The sequence below is a fragment of the Bos taurus genome, chromosome 11 (genome assembly GCF_002263795.3).
Source record: "Bos taurus isolate L1 Dominette 01449 registration number 42190680 breed Hereford chromosome 11, ARS-UCD2.0, whole genome shotgun sequence".
Taxonomy (NCBI): Eukaryota; Metazoa; Chordata; class Mammalia; order Artiodactyla; family Bovidae; genus Bos; species Bos taurus.
The window spans coordinates 39,018,448-39,030,936 of record NC_037338.1 but is presented as its reverse complement, the minus strand read 5'-3'; the positions used below and the strand labels follow the sequence as shown (position 1 = coordinate 39,030,936).

At 36.6% G+C, this 12,489-nt stretch overlaps 1 protein-coding gene across 9 annotated transcripts in view; it reads right to left on the bottom strand.

Moving 5' to 3' along the window:
- Nucleotides 1-12,489, bottom strand: part of CCDC85A (coiled-coil domain containing 85A) — a 226,278-nt gene that overhangs the window by 44,885 nt on the left and 168,904 nt on the right. For 8 of the 9 annotated variants that reach the window (XR_009496288.1, XR_009496289.1, XR_009496287.1 and 5 more), the window contains exon 3: nt 6,237-6,313. The exons of the other annotated variant lie outside the window; for it this stretch is intronic. Coding sequence is in view for 5 of the 8 variants with exons in the window: in XM_024998768.2 (XP_024854536.1) it covers nt 6,237-6,313 (77 nt within the window). In the remaining 3 variants the exon portion in view is untranslated. The remainder of the gene's footprint in view (nt 1-6,236; nt 6,314-12,489) is intronic. 9 annotated transcript variants of the gene reach the window in all.

Sequence of the window (12,489 nt, the reverse complement as noted above, 5' to 3'; positions counted from 1 at the left end):
TGGTGCCAGAGCATTGGAAGAAAAAACAGATTTCCCAGTAAGACTTGTAATAAATGTACTTAACTGACTTTGAATTTTCAGCAAACTGCTTGTTTCTTGTCTCTAGCCCTCTCCATGATGCAAGATTCAAATTCAACACAAGATGGGTGAAAATAGCTTTAAAAATATTAGTTTTTACCTTATGGTTGTATCTGAAAAGTAACTGATGCCTTCAAAGGATAGTATTTATAATAAAATCATCAGATAGGTAATCATCATCCACTTTAAGATATTTTCTCCTGGTGAATACAGACTGCATCTCAGACATAACACATAAACGTTATCGGTTGCTGCTGCTAAGTCGCTTTAGTCGTGTCCGACTCTGTGTGACCCCATAGACAGCAGCCCACCAGGCTCCCCCATCCCTGGGATTCTCTAGGCAAGAATACTGGAGTGGGTTGCCATTTCCTTCTCCATCTCAGACGTAGCACATAGCACATAAACGTTATCGGTTAGGTCTGGATTAAAAAAATCTTTGTGACCATCAAGAAGAAGACAATGGAATGAGTAAAGAGATCCAAGTAAGGGTTTTGAATTTCGGCTAAAATATCAAATGTCACTGGGTTATGCCTCAAAAACCACTATTGCATCTATTAATTTCCCTGCCCACCTGCCTCCCAATTATCTGAACAAATGACCGTCTTGGACCACATGCTGAGAAATCAATTTCTAAGTATGCAGATATGAGTCAGTGTGTTTATATAATACAATTTTATGATTCTGAAGTATTTTGAAAATGTGTCAGGGAGGAGAAGACTCTAAAATATGTTTTTCTTTCATTTATGATGGATACTACAGCCTGAAGAACAGTATTTCCCTTAAAGCAGGAATAAAGGCCTAATGAATCTTAGATGGCTACACAGATCTAATGTTAATTCTTAAGATGGTGGTGGTTTAGTCGCTAAGTTGTGTCTGACTCTTGTGACCCCATGGATGGTAGCCCGCCAGGCTCCTCTGTCCGTGCGATTCTCCAGTCAAGAATACTGGAATGGGTTGCCATTTCCTTCTCCAGGGGTTTTTCCGGACCCAGGAATCAAATGTGGGTCTCCTGCCTTGCAGGCAGATTCTTTACCGACTGAGCTATGAGGGAAGCCCCTTTTTTTTTTTTTTTTTTAAGATATATGTTTAAAAAAAGAATTTGACAGTAGGACAAAAATAGACATAGCAGCTTAATTCCAGTGAATTAAGTTAATGGTATGAAATGATTAAAGGCGGCACTGTGTGTACACTAGAAAGAATGCTGAACAGGCCCACATCTTGGCCTGAGTCAGTCTGTAATTAGCTGTCTGACCAGGACTATACTCCCAGACTCTGTGAACTTTACATACCTTTTCTAAAGGAGGGGGTTGTCCAATCTGATACAAAAGTAAGGTTCCAGTCAGACTTGAAAATTTATAACTTTATCCAGAGCAAGCTTGTGTTTATGTATAAATATACATGAAATAGGTATGTTCCTTTTAAATTTCATATAAAATTCCTGGGACTTCTCTGGTGGCCCAGTGGTTAAGAATCTGCCTTCCAATGCAGGGAATGCAAGTTTGATCCCTGTTCAGGAACTAAGATCCTACATGCTATGGAGCAATGAACACCCAGTGAAGCCAAAATAATAATAGTAATAATAAATTTTATATAACTATAACTTTATACCATCTCAGGTCTTTTAGTTACAAATGGCTATGCATGACCTTGTGGGTTAATCTACCTTATTGGATTTGAAAGTTAATGTAATTTCATAGATAGCAACTACATTTATTTAAGTAACACACAATCTTCATTTAGGGTTCATACCATATTAAGTGGGCTTCCCTGATAACTCAGTTGGTAAAGACTCTGTCTGCAACACAGGAGTCCTCGGTTCAATTCCTGGGTCAGGAAGAATCCCTGGAGAAGGGATAGGCTACCCACTCCAGTATTCTGGCCTGGAGAAGTCCATGGACTGTATACGCCACGGGGTTGCAAAGAGTCAGACACGGCAAAGCAACTTTCACCATATTAAGTATATACATAGTGAAGTTGATAGACCAGTCTAAGCAGTTTTATCATTATATGTATTATAAGAGGGTAGATACAATCGTTTGAAACATTTTCAAACATAATTTGTAAAAAATGTTATTAGTTTATGTGTTCAAGGAAGATATTCCAGGTCCGTGTTATTTTTAATGACTATTTACGCCAACTTTCAGAAATGCATTTTCAAGGTTGACCCATGTTGTCTTGTATGGCAGGATTTCCTTCTTTTTTAAAAGGCTGAATAATGATCTATTGTATGTTTATACCACATTTTCATTATCTTTTCACCTGCTGATGGATATTTAAAGTTGCTTCCATATCTTGGTGATTGTTAATAGTGCTGCAATAGACATAAGAGTGCTAATATCTCTGTGAGGTCCTGATTTCAATTATTTGGGGTAAATTGTCTGGAAGTGGGATTGCTGGATCAAATGATAATATTACGGCAGGAGAAAGAAGCCAGTCACAAAAGGACCAACATCATGTGATTTCCCTTACATGATGAGGTGTCTAATACAGTCAGACTCATAGAAGCAAAAAACAGAATGGTAGTCGCCAGGAGTTGGGAGGGGGGAGGGAGAGATGAGAAGTCACTAATTAGAATGGTAGTCGCCAGGAGTTGGGAGGGGGGAGGGAGAGATGAGAAGTCACTAATCTACATGTGTAAAATTTTCAATACGCAAGGTAAGTTCTGAAGATCTAAAGTACAATGTTGTGCCAATAGGTAACAAGACTGTATTATACACTGAAAAATCTATTAAGAGGGTAGACCTCATGTTGTCTTCCTCACAACATTTTAAAAACAGTATAAAAAAGCATTTTCTTTTCAAATAACACCTAGCAAATAATAATAATACATTTTATGAAATTAATTAGACTGTTCTCACTTTAGGACACCTTTGAAATACTGTGTTTACAAACCGGACTTCCGGTGCAGCTTAGCTGTCCTCGGAGGATACTGCAAAGGCTGTGGCAGAGCAAAGAATTCTGTGCTTACTAGTGATGACCTGCCACAGCAGCCATACTGGCATCTCATCCATGCCTCCTGTGAGCTCCTCTTCACCACCAGACAGAACCCCACTGAGTCTTCACTGCATTTTTCTATTTTATAAAAAATCCTTCATTCTGGGACCTGGTAACTTTGCATGGGCATAACACTGGACCCAAACTTTAATTACATTTAGGCCTATGAAATGTAAGAGCTAGGAGAAACCTTGTTATTTACATATTAGGAAATGGAAGAGTTTGCAACTATCCAGAGAAAAATCCACAAGCATTTATGACACTCATCCTGGTTAGTTTTAAATATGTATTTCTAGGGCAAAGTTGTGACTTTCTGTTTATTATATACAATTTTATCTAAAGAATAAAAGTAGGCATTAAGGAGATTTCTTCATCCAGGAAAGGTTTTATGTAATTTAGTCTAAATACTCAACCAACAGCAAGGAACCTTGCTATAGTCACAAAAGGTATCTGATACACTTGGAATTCCAATTGTCTACTATATTCTTATTTCTGATTATCCAAAGACAAGTGGACTTTTTTTTTTTTTTCAAAAAAACAAACTTGGGAATAAAAAAATAATACCTTCTAATCAAGGCACAGTGAGCAAGTTCTTATAATTGAAAATCAAGTGTTCAGATACTGATACTAATTTATACAGGGATGTCAGCTTGTCACATTGAACTGACCTTGCAAATCAGCTCATATCATGCAGTCAGAAATTGTTTCTGGAGGGAAATTTCATGACTAAACATCTAAGAATAAGTTACATATGTCTTTGTGTTATTTAGTCCAAGTCTCAGACTTCTACAAGGATTCAGTTGACATGGTTCCCACTGCTCTGAGGTCCATTTACTATTTTCCATCCTCAGATCTGATCTACTGTCCGTGTTCATTTCAGGTTTTTTTTTGTTACTGTTCATTTTGTTCTGTTTTTGTTTACCAATTTCACTTCATTTCAGTATTTATACAAGTAGTCACAAATGGTGATTCTATCATACCTATCTTAGTTATAAATGAAGGCAACACTCTCAAGTACAGAAATTTAAAATGAATAATATTTTTGAACTGAGTCAGATTATATTCATTGCATAAGTCCAAGAGAGTATTGCAAACAATAGATCTTCTCAGCATTAAAGTACTTTAGATACATAAAAAGCTGAATTCTAAAAAATTTATTTTTTCTTAACATCCATCACTGAAATCAGCAAGAATCTGACAATAATTGACAACATCTTTTTTCTTTCTGAAAAGTACATATGATAACAGTGCCTCCCACATTAATAACATCCTAGATTCAATAAAATATGGTTTTCTTGGCCCTTTCTTGTAGAGAAAACCAAAACCAAAAACAACAGCAATCTTCTTTGATGAAAAACAGCAATGTACTTAAAATCATATGAATTTGTAAAAAATAAGTAATATCATCTATTCTTAACTATGCAAATATTTAAATATACACACATCAGGTATAGTTGAGGACTCTTCTGATCTCCTTTCAAGACCTCTAAAACTCACTTTTACAGGTTAAAAAAAAATCAATTTTATAATTATTTTCCCATTTGTTGTACCTCTTTTTCAATAAGACAGCACACATGCATATACTCAATACTTGGTGTAAATTTCAATTCCCACTCAGAGGAAAAGCAAGAAACATTTCTTTTTTCCCTCTTTTTTTGTTGCTTACAATCCCAGTTGCCTCAGAGATGATATAACATGTATAAAATAAACTAATTGCATTTCTTAGGTTTCTTGGAACAGAGAAGTTAGATGTTGTCAGTTAAGGATATTAGCACAGTCATACCCTGAATCCAATATAAAAGGGAAAATGGCAAAGAAATTTTAAAAATAAAAAATACAAAAGAAAGCAAGAAAAAACTCTTCCAGTAGTATTTTATTTCATAATGCAAATAAACCTTTCTGTCATCATAAGCATTGACATATGTACAGTTTGAGAAGGGTGAGAAATAGCCTCATTTCATTTAATCTCTAATGACTGACCAATAAAAGAAAGAGACATTCCTACATGCAGTACCTGACAGCCTAAACCATCGCAAAACTACTTTAAAAACAAGGTTTAAAAGACCTAAAACAGCTTTCTAAAGTCTTTGGTTAATTCTTTGTATTAATGTTTATATATCTTCTCCTGAACTATAAACACTCTTTGTCTTGACATTTAAATTGTTTATTATTAGAGGTTTAATTTTCTCTTAGTCACTAATGAAATAGAAAAAGTCACCAGAATGTAGAAAGAACACTAGTGACTAAATGTTGAGAAAATTCTTTTCTATGACATATTAAAATGCACTGGGACGACCCAGAGGGATGGTATGGGGAGGGAGGAGGGAGGAGGGTTCAGGATGGGGAGCACATGTATACCTGTGATGCATTCATTTTGATATTTGGCAAAACTAATACAATTATGTAAAATTTAAAAATAAAATAAAATTAAAAAAATAAAATAAAATACATTACTGTTTACCTGTCTGTCAAGGAAACCAAGCCAAATCAGTAGATTTGTTAAACTCTTCAACAAAACATTTCCCAAGAACCATGACCTCAACCAACATCATTTCAAGATAAATAGCCCATGGAAAAAAGTAAAATACATTTTTAAGTAAAATATATGGCAAGGCCTTAAATCCCATAAAAAGTACCAGTTTATATTGATCCAGGAAAAGAAATTAATCCCCAAGGTAAAAACTGTCAATTACTGTCATTTTTTTGTTGCACTCTAAGTGTTCAATTATATCACAAAAAATTTTAGAAAGTACTCATTTAATTAAAATATGAAATCTTCAAACTACCTGTAGCTCTCCCTAGCTTGTAAATTAGCACATTTCCACTGAAATAAAGTCCCTTCCCTATGTTCACCAACAACATGCACAACAGATGTGAGCAGTACCATCAAAGCACTTTCTACTCTTGTTTTATCTTTCTTCTTCCTTACAAAACGATATGACATACTTATTTTAGACACATGTACCCTTTAGTATCACACTTAAGAATCTGGACAATATGATGATTCATTATGAAAAGCAATCATGCTGTACATTGATGAATGACTACTGACAAAATGATGTCTATCATTTAAAGGAGAAAATGCAATTGAGACTTTAAATTCCAAATAAAATACTATAACTCAAATGACACTGACTAGCTGTGAGCTTCTAGAAGTCACCCACCTGGGGCAGCATGCGATTTTCTTCCTCCAGCTGTCTTACTCTTGCCTCCAGCTGCCTAACATAGGACAAGGTTGATTCTAAAATTGAAAAGAAAGAACTCACATTATACACACAGGTCTTGTTTGGTACACTGTCAGGCTACTTCTGGATCCATTTATTTAAATCAGGTAGTGACTACTTAGTCTGATATTTAGAAAAAAAAAATAGATCTCTCCCCAGAAAAACTAGGTAACAGAAGCCATTAAAACTCTATGCAGTTTGAACAATTGCACAATGTTAAGGAGAATCAGAGAAATATATAGGTGATAAGATTGTAGGCGTCTGCACACCACGCAGCCTTCAGAACATTAGACTTTTTGAAGATAGTTATTCCCCCTTTTCTACTTATTTTGTGCATTTTGAGCTTTCCCACACATAAGCCTTCTTGTAATATTCATTATAACCAAGCTAAATTACAAGGTCTTTTTAAAAATTGAAAATAAAATATTTTGAATACCCAGCTCTCTTCATTTTCTCAATAAACTTTTCAAATCTTAAGAGGAATGGTTTGTTCTTCTCACAACCCGATAGATACCTATGACTGTATCTAGAGAACAGCTACAAAAGGGCTAAATAATAAAGCTAGTCTGAATTTTGACTTGATTTTGGCTCAAGTTTTCCCCTATTTAGGTAAATCAGAGCAGACTTGATATTTGTTGTTTTCATTTCTTCAACAAGCTCAGGTGTGTGCTGACAGCTCAGAAGCAGCATCATGTTAGAGTCTGTTCCATAGTGAAACACTAGATTTTATAGCTTTACATTATGAAAATGTGGTCCACATGTGGAAAAGGCGGAGTTTCATTCTGAGCAACCGTTTGACAGCAATGCTTCTTCATTAAACCGAAAATAATCCAGAGCACAGCATCATACTGCAACATAGCTGAAATTCATTCCTTAGTCAAGAGCAAACATACTTCAGGTATAGTGAAATGTACATGACCGAAGAATCCCTCCAGAGCGTACTTCCACAGTTAGTATTAAAGCAACAGATCCTCAGTGCGTGCTCTTCAGCCTCAAAAATACAAGAGTACGAGGCAAGGCCAAGCTGGTAATGGATTTAAGAGGACAGCATTTGAAGCCCCTGATAGTCTGCACTTAGGATGACTATGTGTGCAAATGAATATCTTGACCTGAAATTAGTCATGGAAACTCTATAATTTTTATATGAAAATTGGTTATATGAACCCAGTTCCATTTTGTGACCTCCAAAGCAACAAAATAACATTTTATTTTCTTAAAACACCTAAGAAACTTCAGTACTTAATTCACAATACAAAAATTAAACTCACCCCTAACTGGTTTATAGCCTGCCTGTTTTTATAAATGTTTGCAGAAGTCCCCATCACTAACAATAATAGAATCATCCACTGATCTCACACCAATGGTGATGACTTGCCTTGAGCATTTCTCAACAAGACAGAAGAAACACAAGGTAAAGGAAACTGGTGACATTTGCTAGAAATATGTTCTCATTCTTTTTTTAGCTCAATGAAATGTTATGTGTTTGCCTTACGGACTTCAAGAGGGGAAAAAGTGTCTGGCATAAATGAATAACAAACTTACTGATTTCATGAATCTGTTTTACTCTAGCAAATGACTATGTGATTTGCTGATCATCAAAATGTGAATGTATAACAGATTCCCTGATTTACAGAGTTCTACAAGCTCCCCTCTCTTAAAAAAAAAAAAAAAAAAAAACTTGATAAATGCCATTGAAGTGAAAAGGTGCTCAGAAACAGTCTATGTAAACCATGAACAGATACAATCCTTTTATACTTTGTTCACAATTTATACCCTATCTTTATTGTACTTACTGCACTATCCTTAAGGCTAGGATACTGAAAGGAGCTGAAATGACACTTATACAGAGTGATTTAAGTGAGAGCTGAAAAATGCTACTGAATGAATTTTAACTCAATAACTATCTTCAGTCACTTTAATCTATTTCTCTTCTTTAAATCTTTGCAGTTTACATATTTGATGACTTCATTAAGTTTCTACTTATATTACGAAAGTCATATCATGTCAATTCCAAAAAATGGGAAATTCTGGAATTTGGAAAACATTCCTTAACTGCAATTTTTACTGTCAAGTTACAACAGATGAAGTCCAAATATTTGTTTCAAAGCATTCACTGCAAATATGGGCAGGGACAGGAAATGATAGGGAATATTTTCAGACAGGCAACATAATGAGACAGGTTAGCTCTACAGTAAAGGCAGAGTTGAGGAAAGTTTTGAGTTCATTTGTTCCACACAAGTATTTATTGTGTCACTGATGTCTGTCAAGGCACTACTTGGGTTGGGATGAAGAGAAGGCCAGTTACTGGAAGTCTTAAGTTTCTCAGAAGGCAGACTCCGTTTTAAGATTACATGCCCATGTGCTGTGTTCCAGAAGGTCCTGTTCTTCCAGGTTCAGTTTCTGTTGCACTTATTACTTAACAATGAATGGATACAATGAATGGAAAGACTCCTTGTGTGTGTGTGTGTGTGTGCATGTGTGCACGTGTGTGTGTGTATGGAGAGAGAGGGGACAGGAAGAATAGCTGACTACATAAATAAATACAAGAATTCACACTGTTCACTGTTTAGTTCATCAAGAAACTGATTATATACTGGTTTAACATGGAAGTAGAGCACGAACACTTTTTTCCTAGAATATACTGGAAGATCATCACTGAATCCCTGAGTCCCTATATGAAGAGCTATTGAGGAACCATTCAATCTTTCAATTGTGACATGACAGAAAAACAAACATTTGTTTTGTTAAACCCTTATGACTTCAAGATTTGTTACTGCACCATAGGCTAGCCAAGCCTGACTACTAGTACATAACCAATAATGGTACACAAAATATGTAAACATTTTAATAAAACATAATACGATAAAGTGCAAGAAATTTCACTTCAAAAAATACACCACAATTCACATCCTAATCCTAGTTCATCATTAGAAAAGAAAGAAAAAATCTTGTAAGAAAGAAAAAGAGCCCTTTGTGTGCTGGAATATATTTGACCATGTCTGCAGCAGTCCCTTTCCCAGGCTGCTGCTTCCTTTCCCTTCCTTTCTCAAGGACCTTCCAGAGTGGTGTCGACTCTAAGATAAGCTGATCTTTCATTACACCCAGGGAATGTGGAGTATAGCTGTGCTCCCAAGAGAAGTGTAGGACAGAAATAAGTGTTTTTATTACAAAATGATACATACACACATGTGCACGCACACACACACAACTGCATTAGAACACGCTATCATTTGAACTGATGGCTACATTTATACCAGTGGCTGACAGCTGTTAAAACAGATTTCACGATGTCATTTTTGGCTTTCAGAACTGTGAGGATGAGGTTCCAAAGGAGCAGCAAGATTCCCTGCAGAAAATAGCCAAATAAGAGGCTATACATAGATGTCCAACATATTAAAGAAGGATGCTATCTTCAAGGAGTGTATAAAGAGTTGAGAGGAGATAAGGAGGGAAAAAAATAAAGCAATAAAGGTACCATGATATTCTGAGCTGAATCATGTGAAACAGGAGTACACCAAGATCAATACTGCCTATAGTTCTTCTGAAGAAACCTCTCTAATGGATCAACAAGAGCTTCAGAGATCAGACAGAAGCCAGTGAAGTCACAGGATGGACAAGAATGATACTGCTATAATCAAGGAAGAGAGAAGGAATTTACATGAAAGAAGAGAAGGGGATATACTGGGAGCAGACAGAGGAGAAGCCAGGTAGGTCCCACTCTCATGGATCTGAAGAACCAATGTCAAATCACAGATATGCAGATTGTGAGATTTGCTTTCTACTTCTGCCAAGGGCATTTTCTATTTCCACCCTGGGAAATCTACAGACATCTACACATTAGAAGAGCTAGGTAAAGCAAACAATACCACTGTGAAAATCCAATGACACTCTCAAGATTTTCTGGGTAAATCTTGATCACATTTTCAAGGCAGAAAACATTCTCTCCATGTATCTCACTTTTTTTTTTGAACCTATATGGAACATGAGTTCACAGTATCTCTTGCAATAAAACAAGTCTATGAAACAGTCATAGGAATTCCACTAATATACATCTAATTGATTCCACTTTTAGAACTGAAATATACCTAAGCGATTCCCTAATCTAACCCATCCCTAATCCCGACTCATTTGGCAGATGAGAGAATAAAGTCCAGGAGCTAGTGAATTTGGCCTCCGACACTGGGGATTAGCTACACACATTCAAAAGATTTTGTTTCATTCCTGGGGCATCACAGGGATTCCCACTGCAGATCTTCTAATCACTGAGATGTCAAATTTCTCACACAGATCATTAACTTCTAACTTCTTTTATTTTTTCCTGATTTTAGATATTCTGGATGGACTTTTACCTTTAAAATAACTGGATATTCTCCTTGAACAACATCCTGGACTTGATTTCACTTCAATTTACCTGAAATGCATTCAGTCATACAAAGTAGCTTGACTTTTTTTTTCCTCTGCTAGTTTGAAAATACCCTGGTCGGCCTATTAAACCCTCTAATTTCCCCCTTGGTTTCTAAAGTGGTGTTTCTCTCCCTGGAGGACTCCCATCCATGAAATCAGCTATGAGTTACTCTGATCATTGTACCTAAAAGGTTTACCGTTGATGGTTGCAACTGCCTAAGGTTTGTAAACGGAGAAGGCAATGGCACCCCACTCCAGTACTCTTGCCTGGAAAATCCCATGGACGGAAGAGCCTGGTGGGCTGCAGTCCATGGGGTCACTAAGAGTTGGGCACGACTGAGCGACTTCACTTTCACTTTTCACTTTCATGCATTGGAGAAGGAAATGGCAACCCACTCCAGTATTCTTGCCTGGAGAATCCCAGGGACAGAGGAGCCTGGTCTATGGGGTCACACAGAGTCGAACATGACTGAAGCGACTTAGCAGCAGCAGCAGCAAGATTTGTCAAACTTCTAAGTGGTTTTGATTAGAGAAAGTGCCATCCGGTCTTTAAGATTTCAGGGCAAAAGATAAAATTTGGTAATGGTCCATTCTAAAACACATTACAGCATTTGGAAGGATGTGCAGGAGGAAAGCCATCTTGAAGACTTTTGCCACTGTGGGTTTACAGGCATTAGCTTTTCTGAGGCCAAGTTAGTCTCCCTCAGCCAGAGAAAGTCCAACAGCCAGATGATTTCAAATCTGTAGGCAATCTCTTTAATAAACCCCAAACTCTAAAGACACTCCTTGAATTAGTTCCAAATTAATCCCACCATCCACAGGCTTTTACATATTCCTGAGGGAAAGTCCTCAGAACTATATATTTTAAAAATTATTATGGTTCTAAAAGTGTTACTCTTTCTTCCTCAGGCAAGCAAAGTTCAGCCTCCTACTTAAGAATTAATATTAGCTCCAGAAGTATAAGTGATTATCATTTCTCACTATAATTTGATGCTTTTCTTATTAAAAAAAAATCTTGTTGGCATCAGCATTTTAGGATTTGCCTGGATATTTAACTCAGACTGCTTTATTGGCAGAGACAGAATTTTTTATTTTTAATGGGATCTTTAATTGTCCTCAGTAGGTTAAAAAAATGATGTCAGGTCTTTGCTCTGATTCATCATCTATGAAGCTAATTCTACTCTTGTCAGACCCTTCTCTAGGTGGCAATCTGAAAGAAATATGAGATGGTTATTTTCTATTCCAATCCTCCCATGTGGAAACCTGTTCACTGTTTTTCACTGGCCCCAACTTCTCTTAGCTCTGGGTCTCTGCCCACACCTTCCGTGCCAAATAATCTTTCTCTGTCTAGTCTATACTCCTTATTCCTCTATGCATGTTATGAAAAACAGCTTTATAATGAGATTCAACAGAGATTCCCACCTGCATATGCTGCTGGGCTAGTCTCTACCTCTGAAAATCAATAACTGTACAATTTTAAATTCTTCTCCCTTCATAAGTGCCTTTCAATTTTCCTTATCATTTGCCAAGAAATCATATACGGAGGGTTCTGGGATTTTTCTTTACAGAGTTGTTTATGTTGTTGCTGTCGTTCAGTCGCTAAGTCATGTCCAACTCTTTGAGATCCCATAGACTACAGCATGCCAGGCTCTTCTGTCCTCCACTATCTCCCAGAATTTGCTCAAATTCATGTCCATTGATTCAGTGATACTATCTAACCATCTCATCCTCTGTCGCCCCAATCACTTCCTGCCCTCAATTTTTCCCAGCATCAGGGTCTTTTCCAATG